The 20,335-nt window shown below is 42.5% G+C and overlaps 1 protein-coding gene across 1 annotated transcript in view; it reads right to left on the reverse strand.

The window, feature by feature from the left end:
- ncanb (neurocan b) overlaps window positions 1-20,335 on the reverse strand; it is a gene marked incomplete at its 3' end in the record, with an annotated part of 110,993 nt that overhangs the window by 76,977 nt on the left and 13,681 nt on the right. The window contains exons 4-8 of the mRNA XM_083969494.1: window positions 15,248-15,422; window positions 12,286-12,413; window positions 7,796-8,089; window positions 5,887-6,756; window positions 121-1,323 (exon numbers count right to left, since the gene is read on the reverse strand). Of these exons, the coding sequence (XP_083825620.1) occupies window positions 121-1,323; window positions 5,887-6,756; window positions 7,796-8,089; window positions 12,286-12,413; window positions 15,248-15,422 (2,670 nt within the window). The remainder of the gene's footprint in view (window positions 1-120; window positions 1,324-5,886; window positions 6,757-7,795; window positions 8,090-12,285; window positions 12,414-15,247; window positions 15,423-20,335) is intronic.

Below are 20,335 nucleotides of genomic sequence, written 5' to 3' on the forward strand. Positions count from 1 at the left end.
GCACTCACCGAGCTGCATACATAATTAAATAAATCGCTGATAATGATTTAATCAGTCATTATCATGTAGATAATAATGACAGGGAGTTCATTCATCAGGAACACCGGGGAGCTTACATACCTGATGGGATAAGATCAAAAGCCCAGTTGGGTACGAGAGCGGCGAAAGAGTTCTTTGTGTCTTTGCTGTCTGTCGTCTCCTTGTCTTTCTGTTCCTCTGGCTTTTTGCTCGCGCCTTTGAAAGGTGTCCACCGGCTTCCCACCACAAAGGACTCGGACACTGCAGACCTGGATTCCATCTGTGTGGCGCTAACTTTGGAGTCGGAGGCGAGGGTGGTCAACTGACTGAGTCCTGTGATGGCTGCTGGAGTGGCTGCATCCTCCTGCAGGTTGGGGCTTCTTGTTCTGTCTTTCTCCTCCTGAACCCATGAGATGGAAATAGATGGTTCCTCTGTGGAGGAATTTTCCGTGCTGGTCATCGGATCTGTCCTCTGTGCATCCGTAGTGGTCAGAAGCACCGGTGTGGTCACCTCAGAGGTTGTCAGCGCCTTCATCAAGGCTTCGGCGGTGGACGTCACCACCACCTCCTCCTCCTCCTCCTGCTCCTCCTGCTCCATGCTCGTGTCTTCGCTGTGCTTCTGAACAACGGGAGTCAACCCTAACTTTGAACTTCCCTCTCCTCTGTGAGAGGAGACGGAGGAGAGGTTGTCAACAGGCCGGTGGACGTAGAGGATCTCCCCCCTGGCCTCCTCTGCTGTGTCTGGCTCCTGGGCGTGCTGAGGTGGGGGGGTGGGCTGCTTCACTAGCTGCCACTGGGACAGAGTGGTGTGCCCGGACACAGTCACAAACCCACTGAGTGGAGAAGACTCTGTGTCAGGACTCAGTTTGACACCACTGCTGTCCAAGTTGTTGACTTTCCCAAACCCGCCTGGGAAGTTGCTCCCCTCTCCACTTCCCTCTATCCCCTTCTCCTCCCCTGGCGCAGACGCAGTCACCGATGGAGTTCTGGTTGCGTCCTCTCCGTCCTGGTCTTTCCCCTCGCCTGAATAGTTTTCCGGATTGTCCTGTCGGAGGGAGGTAGGCAGCGTCATCACCTCGAGGGGCCCTGCTTTGGCTTCCATGGGCGCCCAGGTGGGACGTTTACCCACGTAGGCCATGTTTCCAGAGAGACCTAGTTTAGAGCCACGCATAGACTTGATGGCCCACTGCAACTGGCTGCTGGGGGCCGGAGCGAAGGCCGGGCCTCCTCTGGGAGCCTGAGGATCAGATGTGTTGACACGTCGACTGGGAGATGATCTGTCATCAGGATTTGATGCAGTGAATTCTACAGGGAGCAAAGAGACAGAGAAAGCTAATTAACATGGGGGTGGATGTTATGGAATAAGCAATTATAAACTTAAACCTAGTTTACACAAGCACAATGATGCACACAGAGTCCAGTTTCACAGTTACTATGGAAACCTCAAACTGTATGTTTATCTATAGACCTTGGTGTGGTGTGTATTGACCCCTATAGGTTAATCATTTGTTTTGACAGTGTATGCTCTTTTTCTTCTTAGCACACAGTTAAACAGTCTCTGTTTGGAATCATAAAATTAATCAACTCCCTGCAAACCGTGCATACTGTATTACATTTAGACCACATCCTCTGGGATTGTGTCCCCACCGTTTATGGATCTTACCATGCAACAGAAAAGTGCTGAAATGTTTCAAGCCCCTACAAATGTTATCCCTGCCTCTACTATAGTACATACTGATCACTAAATTAGAATCAAAGTTAAAGTTTGTAAGAAAAAAAAATCTTATGCTATATTCATTAAGAATTCAACACTAAAAAACGTAGTTACATAATCTGCTTCATATGCAGTGTGTTGAGTGCAAGCTGACTAAATATGACATCAGCATTGACTGACAGCCCCTGTCATCAAATTCTGAGCCCATCCATGTCCAACCGGTAATTAGATCACACACATACAAGTCGGAGCCTGTCGGTCACTGTAATAAACTGAAGAAAATATATATTTTCATGGCCTTTAATTCAGATTCACATGCATCTTGACTCTGTACGGTGTAGGCTACAGTACAGTAACAACCCCAACATGTGATATCAACACTATTCCCTCAGAAAACTTGAGTAGATTTTTAATCACTTGTTTTTTTCACATAGGAGAATCAATGATATGAGCACAGATCAAACAAAAACACTTGTCGACCTCAACGCTCCCCATTTCTCTATGTTTATTGCCCACGGGACTTTACTTCCCCCAAAGTTGTAGGCAGCTCTTACTCCTTGGCTGTCTTAATCCTAATAACCTTCAAAACAAAACAACAATTTCTTGCTGCGGCTGTGCAATCCTTACTCCATCTTGCAATTGCCCACTAAATAACATGGAAACTGAATTACTACTGCAGGTACTGTAATGTTACAGTCCCATATTGTGCTCGTCTTCCACCCACTGCTTCTTCATTTCTTTCTATGTCTTATTACAGCAACAGCCTTTATAGTACTGTGTTCAATATCCCAGTATATTTCCAAGTCTGTAAAAAACTCGTTTTAAGACTTGAAAATATCAAAGCTAAACTCCCTTGGTTATTTATTTATTGAACTAGAAAAAGCTGTTAACTGTAATTTACTGTATATTAGATATTATGGGTTATTTTCCTCACCACTGGTGTGGCTACCAGATTTACTGGGCTTTCTGGACAGAGATGGGGCCACTGCTTGTGGAAGGCCAGTCACACACATATGCCCACAGATACAGACACACATCAAAAGGATGGAAAGATGTATTCGAAGCTATTTCATACTCCTCTGTCCCTGCTTTCTCTTTCCCTGTGGATTCTTTTAGCCAAACAACCTCCTGCTGGAATACATTTGCCTGTGGTGAGAGAAGCCATGTGGAAAAATGCTGGAGCACTTTCAACACGATAAGCAAATGACTTGCTCCAAAACAAGCTCCATCTAGACCTGTTTATTTAGATGAAGTGGTCCACTGTACCTTATCAGCTTACGGCTTTAAACCAGACTCCGTCTACACCATCAATAATTCATGCTGTCTGCATGTGTGATTCACTGATGGTGTGTGTATGTGTGTTTTTTTTTTTCAGACCAGCGGTGCAGTTGAGTTACCGAGAGGCACAGCTAGTGTTGCTATCATCACTGTCGTCGCTCGGCTCAGTTTGGCTGTCCCCAGCTCAGTGAACATGACTGAAAACGGGGAAGTTATGTGCAACACAACCCAGCACAACAAATTACCAAGAGAGGGAGAACATATACAAATATGTCCACGCATAAAGTATTAAGATGTATGTAAATTATTCATAAGGTCCGCTGTTGCCTTATGCCTAAGTGAGGTTTATGAGCCTGAGGTTCATTTCCATACGAGCCATGTACGCTAGCGTAATTGTCCTATTAATAATCCAAATAGCCAATTACATACTTTTACTACACACACTGATGAAAGTGAGAATAATTAAACGCATTAATCTGGTTTGATCAACTATGTAATGACCCATGTAATAAATAAAATGAGACAATTAGGCATAGGTTTGGCTGATATCATAGCGCTACTCAGAGCATGGTTCAAGTTCAGCTCTGCTGCTTTAAGTCTGTTTGGTGGAAGGATTGGTGGAAAAACCCACAAACAAACTTATAATAAACCCCGTTCAGACGGTAATTGTGTGCTTCCCCTTTGAGTGGTTCTGCTGTGTTGACTCCACTTTACCGGAGTAAACGGGCTGAGAGACTCCCTCGGGTCAGACCGACACGATATTAAATTGTGAGAGTGGAGGCTGACAATGAGAGAGTGAGAGAGATTGGAAGAGAAAGAGAGGTTGTACCAGTGCCACCTCGGCCCATCTGCAGATATGGCATCTAATAAAAAATAAAAAAAACACTAGGATGTTATTGCATGGCCGTGTGAATCTGGTGTCAGAGAACGGGCTCCACTCTCTTCTATCACACAAAGTCGGTCCCTGCAGTTGACAAGACAAGGTCTGAGGTGGATGTGTATTTCTTCACAAACAGGACTCGAATGTGGACCTTATTCTCATTCAACACGCTTGTGTTTGATGTGGATCACTTGAGTAAGAGCTTGAGAATATAATCTTTAAAAAAAAACAAAAAAACCATGTAAATAACAGAAGTTATTTCTTCTCTCATTTTTGGAGTTTTCAAAATAAAGCAATTTGATTTAACGTGAAAAGTCTTGGCTTTTTTTTTTGGATGACCTGTACGCAGTGCCAAGCTTTGCATCTCCCTGAACCAAAGAGGCAACATGGCACCATCAATTACTAAGTAGTGTTGAGATTAAAGGATAGCCCGTGGTGTGCAATCACAGACTTTAATTCACCTCACTGATGCTAGTTTAAGAGGAGACATCATTTGGGCAGCTTTCCATCAACAGGCAACATGAAAGAAAGAAATGCACCCACCCTACCCCCACCCCTCTTTTTCCATTTTCCCCTATCTTCCCACCTTCATCCGTCTCCTCATCCCCACTCCTGTGTTGCTCATCCTCGCTGCAGTGATCATTACCGCCTACCTTCAGAGAGCCGGGGCTTAATTGGCAGAGACACAGATGTAGGTGAGAGCGAACGGCAGACAGCCCAACCTCCACGTTAATTGGATACAGCTGTGAATAATGCATAGCGTCTAATGCCTGGATTTTCATTAATACCTTGGGGGGTGGCATCGGATTTCAGGTAGCACAGCAGTGAGTATTTATATTAATAAAGCCCACGATTGCTAGGTGAGAAAAGCCGAGCCCCTTTATTGAATCATTCTTCTTGCTGTCTGTGGGAGAGTGTTAGTCTCACTTTGTATCCTCCCCTTTTAGCTGATGCCAAGGATGTGTTATTTGTGGCGGCCATTAAAAGAAAAGCCAAGGTTGTGAAACACTCCTTGTCTGTTTCTATTCGGTGTATCTCTCCGAGGTGCCTGTGGGTGCTTTGCTCCAGTAGTTATTGGTCCGGCATCCTTCCAGTCACGAGGCCATTCCTCTGATCTTTGCTCTACCTTCTTCCCTGAAGTCATAAACTAGAGGGGGCAGTTTTAGGGTTTGGTGTCGAGGTGCTTTCAAGAAACCATGAGCTGAAAATGATGACCTGGTGACCTTTTCTATCCCGTAGCAGTGTTGTACCTCGCCACTCCTGAGGGTAATTCACTCTGCAGTCGATGCTGCTTGTCTGACAGGAAGCCGAGATTCTTCAGCACTCACACACACAGCGCACACACGCTAACATACTGAGAATAACAATGGACTTGTATTTGTCAGGCCCTCTCACACTCTCGCCCAGAGCGATTCTCTCCGTGTCTCAGCATGGAGTCCTTAAACTTCCATCCATGTCTGGTCAAGTTGTATTGCTTTTCTCATTAGTTTCTGATTTTGCTCTACACAAACGATTTATATGTGAGCTAACCTTTTAGAGAATCACATCGGATTAAAATTCAAGCTTAGCTGTTACTCTTTCTGACAGCGTGTACTGTAAACAAAGCACTCTGTCAATAAATATGAGAATGAAGGCAGAACAGTCTCCACTCCACTACATCTTGCACTACTGTATCTAGTATGCCCCTTTTGTTTGTTTGCAATTACTGTTTAATTAAATTTACAGCAATACTTCAAATTGCCCTGCGGAGGAATATATTATAGCATACTCAGGGGAAAAGAAGAGAAAGAGGAATGGAGAGGCAGAGACTGTTCAAAAAGCATGACATAAACAGATCCTGTATTTACCAGTGACATTTAAATGCACCACGCCCACATTAGGAATGAGACTTTTTCAATTCATCCTTTCTTCAATTTCAATTTGGCACTTGGTTATTTGTTTTAGAGATTAAAGGTGAACCCTAAATACACGAACAGAATCAATGTTGGGCTCTCACCGTGAGCAGTGGACATGGGGCTGTCAGCAGACGTGCTGGAGGCTTGTTCTCCTGGACGGGTGCTGGTGTCGATATCCCCTGTGTTTTGAACTGCAGGCACTAATCGAATCAATGGCATCACCTCTTTCTCCTGCTCAGACAGACCTTCCACTGGAGTCTGTAGTCCACTGGTAGGAGCCCTGAAGGAAAAGCGACCACTACTGTGCTCCATGATGGCGTTGTCCATGCTGCCCTTGTCTTTGCTGACTTTGGGTTCACTCAGGTTTCTGCTGGATACTTCGCTCTGCATCTGGTTCTCTCCTGCTTTTTCCTCGGACGCTGAATGTCCCTTCGGTGTCTTTTCACCTGCCTCCTTATCTCCAGTCCAGTACCTGAAGGGTCTCATAAGAGTGTTCACAAACTCGGCCAACACGCTATTACTGGTCTGCGGCTGAGGAGTTGAAGAAGCCATGGAGGATAACGTTGGGCTGTCAGATCTAAAATAGCTGCCGTCTTCCTCCTCGTGGGCAGAACCTCCATGACTCTCCAGGCTCTCAAGGTCAGAAAGGCCCAAAGTGTTGCTGCTCTTTGTGCTGTCAGTCTCCTCCTGACTGGGTTGGCTGTTTCCGGGGTCGTCCTGCCCTTCTTTCCAGCCTTCCTCGGGCCTTAAGTGGATGACTATGTGCTCCTCAGAAATCTCAGACGAGTTGCTGTCTGCGGCAATGGAGCGCACGCCGGCCTTGTCCAAGTCGACCAGTCCAGTCCAGGTGGAGGTCTTGGTGGCATCCGCACTCTGCTGGGCTTCAGAGGAGGTGGCCTGTGCTGCTGGGTGGACGCTGGTCTGGTGTAAAGCCTGGGCCTCTGCAGCCTGGACTCCAGCTGGTTGATGGGCTGCAACACACAACAACCACATTTCAGTAAAAGCAATTGTGTTGTTTTTCACTTGACCAGCCTTTATCTTTGCTACATAACACACTACTTGATTTGGCTTTTCCTCTACTCTTTTGTAGCTACTGAAACAAGATTACTTTTAGAGAATGCTCCACCATTTTTAAAAGACAATTGTATCATACGCGACTCATTTTTCTCCTACTAAACCCACATCTACATTTGTAAATAAAACATGTTACCATTTTTATCTTTAAGCTATCTGAAAGACATAATTTGTTTTAAACGTCCATACAACATTGCTGCAATGAAGAGGTTTATCTCTCGGCTGTTTGTTTTGACGGAAACACTGCTGCTCTGCTCTCATGCTGTTCTTGTTTACTTAAAATGATTGGATTATGCAGTTGTTTCACTTCACTGAAAATTTTATGAGCTGTCACCGTGAAAGATGAAAATGTCAGTCTTACTTTTTTTTCTTCTATCTGTGGAAATATCTTTTTCAAATATCAATCTGTCTTCCACTACAATCAATTCACGGCGGACAAACAAATATAAGCCCTAGTCACAAAATCATAGGTTTGTTAAATTATGAAATTAACAGTATCAATGGAAAGATTAGTGCGGCATAAAGTCGTTGCATTGTGAAGATGAAACTAACTAATTCCTGTCTCACTTGGCACATGATAAAAGGACAAGGTCAAACACAGCAACTACAAACCCCAGTTGGGCTTATTCACGCTCTTCCTCTTTCTATCTCTCTCCCTTTCAACCTCACCCTCCCTTTTCTCTCTCTCTCTCTCTTTCTCTCTGTTTCTGTCTCTCTCTCTCAAGCTTCACTACACACAACATGCAAGCCCTCAAATCCACCAGGGGGGATGCAAATGTCACACAGTCTCTTCGCAACTACTTCATGTGTGACATAAACATCACGTGCTAATTAAAAACCAGAACGGAGAGTTAGTCCCTGGTAGCCCCTGTTGTTGCCATGGCAATTACAATAATGATGCTGAATCAAGTCTTTCACCACAGAAGCCTCCCGTACCTCGGTAGCAGTAGGCGTCGTACAGGGCCGTGGTGTCGGGGAAGCCCGTGCGATTGGGGTTGTTGTAGACGGTCCGCACCCCGGGCTCGTCGCTGCCACAGTTCTTCCGTGGGACGTTGATGGGATAGCGGACGCTGCCGTCTGCCAGCCAGCCGGGGTCACACTGGTCCAGACCGGCCTGCCAGGCGAGGTAGAGCTGACCGACGGTAGCCAGCTGGGCTCCAAGGGAGTGGCAGTGAGTGGAGGCTGTGGCCAGGCTCAGCTTCTCTGGTACTGTGGAGTGGAAGACGTCGCCTGGGAGGAGAAGCAACACAAGGAGCTTCATTTTTAGTGTTTTAATGTTACAGAGACAGGTTGATAGCCCTCAGTCTAACATCACCTTTGCTCATATGGCTTACAACTGAAGGTTTTTGGATTTGCTGAGCTTCTGGCAGTACAAAGTGATGTCGGTACATTTAGTCTACAGCTATTTTTGTTGTGTGTATGGATGTGTCTGCACTTTCTTTATTTTAAAGGCAATAAAGAATGCTCTAGTCATCTTCTCTTTATCCTTTGTCAAAGCAATAATAGGTGGAGACTTGAAGGAGGAGGATGAAAGAAGAGTTTTACTTGTTATGCATAAGAATTCAGTTTTTTTTTTCGTAAAATGATAAAAAAAAAAAAACACACACATAAGTAATTCAAAGTAGAGACTATATAAAGGCAATTCTTTGAATTCAAAGCAGTTGCAAATAGGAATCTGAGAGCAAGAAAAGTACATAGAAGTGACTGAAGCTGAAGAAGAAAGGAGCAGCTGTAGAGAGGTGGGGGTGATGTGGATAAAATAGTGATGCAAAAATAGGGGTTTAACAACAGACAGAGAGAGCTGAGGAGGACCTCTGTCTGCACAGCACAAGTAAAATTATATAATGAGATCTGCTGGCAACTGCGTGTGATAAGGACAATGTGCTGGAGGAGTGGACTGGTGAGACATTGATGTAGTAAACTGAAGAGGTGGAAGGTGAGGGGGGGATATGAACAAAACAAAAGGTGAAAGAAGCAGAACGGGATCCATGAGAGGACTAACATTTTGGCAAGGAAGAAATATGTAAAGGACATTGTGTGTTGAAGAGTTGAAGAGTTGACAGGTATACACCCAAATTCTCACAATATATTTTTTAGACAATAATGAGCCAATTTTGTAATAAACAAACAAGTGGCGGTTGAAGTTTAAATCAGAGTCAGTGACAACACCAACATTTCTGCTTTGGGCGTAAGGCTTCAGAGAAAAGAAATCCAGCTGCCTCTTTCACTCTTTCTTCTTTAGTACCTAAAATAATTAGTCTGGTCAGTGCACACAGACACAATGAGCCAGATGTGTCTCATTGTAGTTGTGGTAAGCAATGCAAGTCACAAGTCACCTGAGTCAGTAGTCAACTTGATGCCATTGAGGACCTTAACAAGAGCAGTTTCAGTACTGCCATTTGAAGTTTAAAAATTGTGGCAACTTTTTTCAATTATTTTACTGATAAAAGGTAGATTTAATAATGGATCTATAGTCGCTAATTACAAAAGCATCCGCCCACCCTTTTTTATTAGAAGCCTGATAACTGCAGTTTTTAAGACCTCTGGGAAAATGCCTGATTGGGAGGAGTTGTTAACTATTGCAGTTAATCTCTCAACAAGCAGCTATAAACATTTTGGAGAAGGTTCTTTGTGAGGGAGGATGTCAAGGCAGCATGTAGATGGCTTAATGTATAGTAGAGTTTCCTCTACTCTTGAGTTTGTAGTAGTGGCATTGAACTGGGTCATGTTTACCCATTTATTTTATGTGGGAGTAGCGGTGACACATATTTGTCTACTGTAGAGTTTGTCAAATGTTTTGAATTTTATCCCTACAAAAATAAGTCAATTCATTGCATATCTTAGTTCAAATGAGTGTTTTTTTTCTTGCAGGTAGAAATTCATTCAATTCCACATTATAGAGGTGAAGTTTCTCTTTTAGATGTCATAGTAAACGTGTAGTTTATCTTTTCACTTTTCAGCTATATTCTATCTGGATTTTTACAGATGCAGCTCCATGGTTAAGGAGTTATTTTCACTCCAATAACACCGACACTCAGTTTTAGAGTTGAAATTGTCAAGGGGATCATGAACAAAGGTTAAGGTAGGTCAGTGACGATGTATCAGTATTCTCACTGATACATCATTTTAAGTGTAGCTGGTCGAATGCGAGTGATAGAGTTATAGCATATAGTAACACCGCATGGATTCAAAGGTGAAACCTTTTATGATCAATAAATTGAAAATAAATCATTGTTAGATGCTTTAAGTATCTTCTGGAACGGTGTTAAAAAAAGATTTTTCAGATTTTGACTAAACTGTCCCTGCTGAAAAAGTATTTGGAGAAAAGAAAATTTGGACCAAATTCTCTTACAATAGACTGTTGTTTATTGAACAACAGAGACAAAACACCATCAGCTAGTAATTTTAGTTTGATTGAAGACAATAATGTGCTGCTTGTTTCAATCAGTTTCACTGAGAGATATTGTAAATTGCTTGATATAAAGTCTAGAGGTGGCAATGCAAGCTTTTCTAATCAGTGTCTCAATCACATACAGAATGTTTATATTATCTATTTGACTCTGGAAACTTGCTTAATCATAGCTGCAGTGATATAACCTCATAACAAGTGACCCAGATAAACTAAGCCCTGTAGTGTGTCTGATTATGCTGTTTAAGAAAACTGCTGTGCTTGTGATTGTGCACTGGAATATGCAATTTGTGAACTCATATGAGACGGACTCTAATGTGACTGCAGAATATAAGTGGTGCTGATATTTGGCAGCTAGACTTTGACCTTGACACTCATGGATTAAAAGAGAGGTCATAGTCATTTTTTCCCCCTTTTAAACTCTGGATCTATAGATGAATGCTGGGATGGAGGTGGGGCTTATGAAATGACAATTGGAAAAAGAAGCACAGCGGTGGTGGCTGAAGAGCACTGCTGTTGTGTCAGTGAGAAGAACAAGAACGTGGTACTTGTATGTCACACACCTACAATAGGATGAAAACCCAAGTTACAGTTGTCAGTGTAGTTAATCTTTGACTAAGGATGCATCCAATGATTACTTTGTCAGTTGATTTGTCTGCCAAATAACAGCTCAATGAATCAATTCATCGTTTTCTCTCTTTCTTATATCGTGTTAATTATTATTCAAATCAAATCAAATTCAAAAGAACACACTCAAATTGCTTTGTATGCTTTGTATAAAAAAGATTTGCGAATTATCACATTTGAAAACCTTAAAACTTGAATGTCTGGCATTATATTTTGGAAAATGACTGTAATTATCAAAAAATAATTTCATATTAATAGTTGAATAACCATTTCACCTCTGTCTTGATTATTTCAACAGTGGACTATTCCTGTATAACAAACTTCTTCAGCTGTACACATATCGATCGGACTGCAGACATTCGGTTTTTCATTTTCCATGCCTGGCAGGAGGTTTGAATCTAATCTCCTATAAATGTTCAAAGTCATTTAGATTTGGTGGGGTGCTCTTTTTTTATTGTTTGCTCACAGTGATTCTTTTTCAATTAGTAATTTGCTCTGTCCCTGTAGTTACAATTTCTATGCCTGTCAAACTTTCCTTCTTACTTTCAATTCAAAATTTGTCGAAAATATGGATTTTTTAAATTTCAAGAAGAGAGAAGTAAAGAAAAGCAGGATTCTCATTTCTGGCTGAAATGGCAACCATCTGTACCAGTTTCTATCAGCTATTGTTAGCTGTATAATGAAGGCTCAGTCCATGAGTTGTTTGAAAACTCCACCTCAAAATAATCCCAGTTAACTTGTTTTGAAATTAAAAACAATATGTATTTAATAGCTTCACACTGTACATGATACCTTACTAAAAGGCTGAAGCTAGACATTCCACATAAAAAGTCATAAGATAGTATATATTATTATATTATGTATGAGATATTATATATTAAGACATGACCCATCAAACTCTTTACCTCTTTTATCAAGTATCACCGCAAATACCAAGTCATGCACACTGCTTCAGCAAGAGACACAAGCCTGCTGTGTATAGTTATTGCTGTTAATTAATGAAGGACAACCACAGTTCCCTTGAATGATCAGTAAGATATGAGCTATGGACATAAAAATCTATGTCAAACACATTTTGTCCACCTAGGTCTCTGCCACCTCTGCCTGTGGCATTGCAAATTGAAAAGTAAAGTTTTGGGATAACCCTACTGACCTACTTAGCTTTTGCCTGCAGGAGGCTGAAAGATGACAGCTGGACTCAATATTGCTTCCATCTCTCCCTCTCACTTCTATGAGCCCTTCCCCCTTTCACCCCCCACAGCCCTCTTCCTTTCTGTACTTAACAGAGTATTAAGAAGCGGCCACATTACTGTGCTGCATACCCACAGGTTAGTGAGTCTGTGCTTGACTAAACCAAAAATTACGGTTGATTGAAGCTCTTGACTCTCACCTTCAAGCTGTTTGGTGAAACAGTAAACATCAAACAGCTCATCAGGGGACCTATTGCCGTAGTTACGTACTCCAGGTGAGTCCTCGCGATCGCCATAGCAACCAGGCCGAGGTGACTGGATGGGATACCTACAAAAAGGCAGGGACAGAGATGAAGAGAGAAGAAGGCAGAGGGAGATTAATATAGCCTGGCCTTGAAAAAGGCTGCCACAGATAAACTTGGCTCCCTGGGGATCAGTCTGTGTTCACATACATACAAAATAAGATGAAAACTGAACTATGCTTTTATCATCTCTTCCCTTGAATACAGCAAGTTTAAGCATATATCTCTTAGAGATTACCCAAATATACTTTCCAAAGAATAAACACATTAGCACCACCACTTCCACCATCCCCGAGACTGACTGAAAAGCCACTGTGAGGTGCATACATGTCACAACAACCTCAGGGAAACAATAAAAAGGCACTTCAATAGATACAGTATCTTGTTTCTTATAATGATTCTGCCCTCAGTGTGAGTTTCACAGAATAATTACCCAAGCATTTCACTTAAATCGTATTGAATTATGTTTAATGCTTTGGCAGCGTAAGAATACCAGTGATGCTTGAGCTTTAGAGAGTGAGGGAAAGAAAAGGGGGGGAGGTGGGCGGTGGAGATTGGAGGAGAGGTTAAAAGAATCAGGAATTCCTTCAGTGGCTTGGCACGTCTGTAGGACTGAGAAAACAGCGATATATATTCACAGGCTCCAACTGCGCAATTATTCCTCGAGAACATTTATTGTAGCAGCACCAGGGCACAAGCAAAGAGGCTGATTAAAAGATTATGTTGGGCATACAGGGACTACTGGGGAGTAGTGGTAAAAGCCACGCGCGTGCACACTCACACACACACAGTACATTCTCAAAATACACATGAACCTGCAGCACTTCTCTTACAGAGAAACTTGTTTTCATCAGAGCATGACTAGAGAACGTGTAGTGTCTCTGGTCTCAACCTCTTTCTTTCTGCTTGGTGGCTGATGGAGCGACAGCTGATGTCTGTATTTTCCCACCGTATTAATTGGACACTTTCCTTCTGGCTGATGTGCAGTCAGAGCCTCCTGGATCTAGACCAATTAGATAGCTCCCGAGTGAAAACAACAGGACCGTAGGACGGAGGGAGAGAGAGAGAGAGAGAGAGAGAGAGAGAGAGAGAGAGAGAGAGAGAGAGAGAGAGAGAGAGAGAGAGAGAGAGAGAGGGTAGGAAGCAGCGCCACGGGAAAGTTGTGAAAAACTGTCGGGAGGACAACAGTCAGGCTCCCTGGCGACTGGAGCAATGGCCATTTGAAATTAAAATATGGAGATATGGAGAACGCTGTTGAGAGATGGACTCTGACTGGCGGTGTTAAGAGGGAGTTAATGAAAGGTGGCAAGCTGAAGCACGAGCAGCAGCCTGACAGATCGCTCAGAGGGAGCACATGCCGTCATCTGCGTTTCTAGTGTGCAAATAAGCAATTAGGTCCAATTATGTAGCACAGTTTTTGTGTTTATAAAAACTCCAAAAAGATCAGATTGACTGTCACGCTGCCATGCTTATACATAGTGAATATACAAAAAAAATGCTGTTTGTTTGACATATTTTTAGTAGCAGAGTGCATTTATTTTTGTTGCAGTGTTTGATCATGTTGCAAATTATAAAGAGAATTTAAAATAGCAACCTGGTGCAACAAAGATAAGCTGTCAGCAAACCCAAACAAGACTGTTCATAATCACTGTTATTAGATTCAGTTCAGGGCAATGAGACACAAATGTCCGGTGTACAGTGGGGGACAAAGTACACAACATTACTACTGGAGTAAAAGTATAAAATAGGATTGCCGTACATTAGATTTTTCCAATGATTGATTTGTCCACGTATTGCTGTATTGTTCCACAGTGTATTTACATACCTAATGACCTGAAGCACCAACTCAACGTATAACAAGTGTGTAGCATGTGAAAAGAAAAATACTTACAGAAATGGCCATGAAAACACAACTGAATCTGTTTCTGTTGTTTTTGTGCAATAATGGAGTTTGGTTGTGGTAAACAGAGCAAACATTTTAAACAAAAGGAATCTTTATCTCTGAAATTTCAAACATTGTCAGACCTGCCACTGCCAAGTTCATACTGAACTGTTCAAAAATGCAAATGCAACAAGCACAATGTGACTGACAGTGTAGGAGTTGGCTGTGATTGTTTGTTTTTTTAAACTCACACAGCCATGGTCTGTGACATTTTCAAAATAAAGGAAAATTCATTCCACAGACTAAAAGCTGTTTCAAAGCGAGAAGTAGTAGTAGAAATGCACTATAGTCAATAATACAATGGTCACGTGTAGTGCAGGAAAAGTTGTAAGTTTCCAAACACTACAGTAAGTAAAATACAGATACTTGAAAAATATACTTGATTATAGCGTTCAATGTACTTTGATAGTGTCTATTGTTCTCTTGTGGATTTAGAAATTGGTATCTACAGACATCGATGCTCTGCATCTGGATATTATTCTTATTTTAGCCACCGAGACAGAAGACGGCATCTTCCAGCATTTAACAAATGAAGAATACGGTACCTACTAATATAATGTAAACAATGTGACATTGACTATACTACTGTACATGTAGTACTTTCATCATTCAAGGGCTTTCACCATGTGTGTAACTCCTAGAACACATACAGTATGTTGCCATGCCGACCAGGGAGCTAATTCATGTCCTTCTTGTTGCTTTTCTTGTACTACTTTGTTGAAACACCCTTTATGGTGCTCCAAGTTATAATAACGAGAACTCTAATATTTATAACACTCACAAAGAATCTATGTTACATCATGTTGGTAACCATAGAGATAGCAAAGTGTGTCATAGTCAGAGTTTGTCCAACAGAAACAAACTATACTTGGTTTTTGAACCACCTGCTGTCAATCTACCCATATTTGAAATCCTCACCGGACGGTCTGGTCGGACAGCCAGCCAGCATCACAGTTGTCGTAGCCATCAGCAAACGTAGCCTGCAGCTGGCCTGGTGTCGCTATGACTGCTGAGTTCTCCACGCACACCCTCTTAGCATCAGCAAAGGACAGGGCGTAGCGGTCGTGAGGGGCCCGGTAGTGAAATACCACACCTGTAGGAAAGAGAGAGAACGTGTGAAAAACGAGTGGGGCGGCGGGTTCTTTAGAAACCGACAGCATGAGTTTAAGACCTGTAAACTTCGGGTTAAGCGCAACCCTGAACCATTAAAACATGAACATGTACACGCTCACAGACGCATAAAAGAGAAAGCCCTCTAGACATTCTCATCGTGTACTGGCATTGTTTCATCTGTGCAGAAGGAAACAACAGCATTCAGGTTCAGAAACCTGTGTTGTGTGAGTCTCATTTGCATCAGAGAGTCGGTTGGCTTATCATTGGAGAGAAGACATGTTGCCCTTGGATACGTGTGTATGACAGACAGTGGTGATGTTTGTTTTACAGCTTTAACAGTACACACACACAATGTCATCCTGCCATATTCCGCCTGCCTCCGCGCTCATGATGGAAAGACAAAGGAAGCAGATAAATACAGAGATATACGCACTATTCAAGCAGATGCATGTAGTGAAGCACGGTGACAGAATGAGAGGGAGAGAGGTAGACAGGAATACAAACAAGGGAGGTTCAAAAAAGTGGAAGTAGCCCCCCAAAAAAAGAAGAAAAACCTGGAAAAAGAGTGAAACACAATTCCCGGAGCTGTGACAGGAGCATTATATATATTGCACTTAAATGGGACTGGAATAGCTTCAGAAGTGTCCATCTGACGTCCCCTCACCTCCCACCCCTGCCTGTCATTCACACAGTGCGGTTTCCCTGAGGAGCATCCTGCGACATAAGAGCCAGTGGGCGTCTGGCCACTAACACGGCTCCTTTATCTTCACTGGCTTTGTCTGGGAGAGTGACAGAGATTCCTGTGAGATGGAGGCCTGTGTAGCAGTTTGAGCGGTAGCACTTCGGGCCAATGGGTGCAGAAATCAAGCAGGGCATTGTGTGTTTGTCAGACACACACACACACACACACACAATTTTTAGTGCCATGGAAATGTGGAGCAGAAATCCTCTCTGTGTTGTTCTTTGCTTCTTCTCCTAATTTCTCAGTTTCCATCTGTGCTCCTTTGTGGCTGTGGGATCTTGTCCAGACAGAGATGCTGGCTTGCTGGCTGATACGTATACTACAGGGACAATAGGGTTTCCTCTCAGTATGGGAAACCCAGTCAGATTCTATGTAGGGTCGTACCCAATACTTCATCCCTCTATTTTTACCCTCTGCTTCCTCATCCACACACACACAGTCTCCAGGGAGAAGAACAGCGAGGCTCCATTTATGACTGCATGATGCCCTCATTGTAGCACTTTTCAGCGGTCGCTGTCCCTTGGCTCATGGTATTATTGCTTGTTTCTTACTATACTGTATTAGAATAATGAATTACATTTATTTATTTAAACACACAATATGGCATTTTAGGGGAATATGTTTGTTTTCTTGCTGAGAGTTAGATGAAAAGTTTGTTACCCCTACATCCATGTATAATAAACTTACCGTAGCTTAGAATAAACACTGGACAGCTAGCCTGGTTCTGTCCAAAATTAACAAAATCACACCTCTAAAACTCACCACGCACCGTGTCGTACCTCTGTTGTTTAAACTACGAAAATGTCTCACGATAACAAGCGGTGGTTTTAGAGGTGCTGGTAGGTGAATGTTGCAGTTTAGAGTTTAGACAGATGCAGGTTTGCTTGTTCACACTGTTTGCACTCCTTGAGTTGACCTGACCTTGCTAACCCAACAATCTATAATAAGCAGTAGCTTCATAATTACTGGTGAGAATGGTATTCACCCTTTCATGCAACTCTCAGCAAAAAAGCCAATTAGCAGAAACTTTCTCTAAACAGTCTTTTTAAAGAATTGTTTTCAATCCTTCCAGTTAAGTTGCAGAAACAAGTCGACTCCACCAGCACTGGAGCTCTTTGCAAGTTTTATAGTGTCCCAGCTTTGAGGATGCATCTATATAGCGCCATGATACATCCCAGATGCTGCATAGTAACTTTTGTCCATGTCCACTTCTGATACACTATCTATTGTCTCACACCAGTTAATGGTGGGTAGCCACATCTTACCACAGACAATAGCTGACACACACAATCAATGGCGCCATGTTCTGATTGGTGAGACGGCCAACTGACCGGTCAATATGTGCCAGGAGAAAAGAAGACAAAACAAAGAGCGAGTAAGAAGAAGGCGGCGCAGGAGAAATTAAAGCACAGATGGCAGGAGAGGAAGGGCATCTCACCGGGGCTTAGACACACACAAATGAGTCTATGAGCAGTGTGGATTAATATGATATTGATATAGCTGAGCAGTATCAATACCTGCTAATTAATACGTTAAGCACTCAGAAGAATTAGTGTGAAGACGGCTGTGGTCTGTCGTGTAGCGTGACTGCCAATTAAGACTAAGCCCTGGAGATGGCTACTCCTCGCCGGCTACGTAATTGGTTTCTCTCTGAAGGAGTGATTTTCATAGTGTGTTAATCGATTGTCCAAGAGGGGGAGGAGGATGCAGGGTCTCCCAAGCGTAGTGACAGGGGTCTTGCTCACTAAATGTAAAGAGCTTTCGGGAACAATGTGATAGCATTCTTGTTGAAATTATACAGACACAGTGGCCCTAACCAACATGCGCACAAAGCTGCCCCCTAATACACAGGCATGCTTCTACATACAGTATATTCACATACGGGCTATATGCAGGCGATGCAGTGCAGGATATCTGTGCTCCTCTCAGTGGAGGGCCACACAGCCATGGTAGTGTGCAGTGTGTGGGTAAAAGAGAAAGGCTACTGGGCTTTTAGAGATGATGTTCACAACATTTGCATGGATTTGTGGGAAGAGACAGCATAGTGGCTAATGCATTTTGTGCGATTCCCTGTGGTCATAATGATAATAGCTTATTCTTAAAAATAGTGAGTGACCTGGAAAGAATCTGATGATAGCTCTGCAGCTAAAATACTCTGACACAGTAATTATGGTTCTACTACAGTGAACCACCTCCAGGTAGTCTGGTAATTCCACAAATACGGGTGTCCTGGATACAGAAAATGTAGTAAATGGGTTGCCCATTTAGTTGAGCCACCAAGAGCCATACAGAGCTCTCTAAGTAACACTATTTGATAATAGCGCTCACTTCTGGGTTCCTACCTTATTGGTTTCATTAGGTTTTCAGTGCATGAACAGCACCCGAGTGGCACCAGGTCAATGATGTTTAATGTGTTCTAGTTACCTCACCTTTTCCCCATCATCATACATTCTACACAGCCTGTAAACAGCGCTGGCTGTAATGGCTGTATTAGCCTGACATAGAAAACAGGTCATTATTATTCATAGTGGCAGACCTTGAGAGCAAATGGGAGGAATACACATTCAAACAGTGGAGAGTTGATCCACTCAGACAGTAAATTGTGTAGGTAAAAACATACAACACCTAGAATGACATAAATGGAGGCTGATCGCTGTGTATCAGTAAAGCCATGATTGCAAATGAGACTCCTCGCTCTCTTTCTCTCTATCTATTCTAATAGTGGTTTGACTGTGCGACTGTCAGAACCGTATTATTAACATTAACACACGTCACAGCTCATAGCTCATGTCAGATAAAAACACACATCTATGGCAAGATGGCAACTTTGATGTACTTAAAGGGCCCATATTATGCAAAATCCACTTTCTACAGGTTTTGTAGTGGTCCTATGTGTTCCCGTGGCCTTTCTATGACGCCTGGAGGTGAAAAAAGTCTGTTCACTCCCTTAATTGATTTCTACACTTTTTTGAGATCGTGTCTCCAAACGGGCGAATTGGAAGTGCTGGCAGACTTGACGTCAGGATGCGCTGAACTCAAGTGACTCCACCTCCCGGTACTTCCTTATACTCCCCCTGGGCCAGTCTGGAAAAATGTGAGCTCCGCCCGCTGAAACATTTCCGTAACAGCGACAGTATCCTCTCCCGGCGCAAAACCACGTCAATATTCTCATCAGTCCATACAACAGTGCACAGTTTGTGCTGCGCTCCTCAGTTTCACTTGTTTTTTTTATTTGACAGTTTCACACAGAACTTTCTGATGGTAGTAGGAGTCTCTCCATGTTTCTCCTTCTGCCACAGTAAAAAAAAAAGAAAAAAAAGAAAAAAGGAACATTTACATTTTTTCAGACAAGATGCCAGTCTCACAATTTTTTTTTTTTTTTTTCGGAAATCAATGCCCGACCCCTGTCCCAATGTCAACACTGGCACATGTACCTGTAGTGAAAACCACACCCTCTCCCCGTGACAGGTGTGGAGTGGACGTGGTTTACACATCTTATTTGCATTTCAAGGTGCAGACACAGAAATGGCTCGTTTGCAGGAGAGCTCTGGAGAGCCACTTTTAGATTACTGAGATGTAGAGCTGCAGATTGATTTGGGGACAATACACTAGGAATACTATATGGTTGGACAACTTAGAACCATGTGAAATAGTTGAAAAACAGCATAATATGGGACCTTTAAAATTAACGATGGCACTTTGGTCAATATTCATTGTTTTTGAATGTGGTCTCAATATCAGTATCAATACATAGAACTCACTTGAATTAAGTCTTAACAAATCTTTATCATGTTCCTCAGCTATTATTTTCAAAGCTGCCTCACCAAGGAACCATCAAATTTTCCATTACTCAATTAACAGACTGAAACGAGTGTTTCCTATTTAAGCCTCCTCAGTACTCATGACATTTTTAGTCTGGTTTTTAATTTTAACAATATCTCTTTTGGTACATGGACACAGTTCGGTTGATTTATTTTCAAATGCACCCGCTCCCTGTCTGTGATGTTTAAGCTTTTGCGATCACTTAATTATTTGATGCTAATTACTGCTCCTGAACTTTAATACTTCATAAAATCTTTAATTACTGTTGGCATAATTGATGCTGTGTTATCTCAATCAATTACCTACGTACTAGTGTCATTAGCTTTCAA

This window comes from Trachurus trachurus (assembly GCF_905171665.1).
Source record: "Trachurus trachurus genome assembly, chromosome: 4".
In the NCBI taxonomy this organism is placed as follows: Eukaryota; Metazoa; Chordata; class Actinopteri; order Carangiformes; family Carangidae; genus Trachurus; species Trachurus trachurus.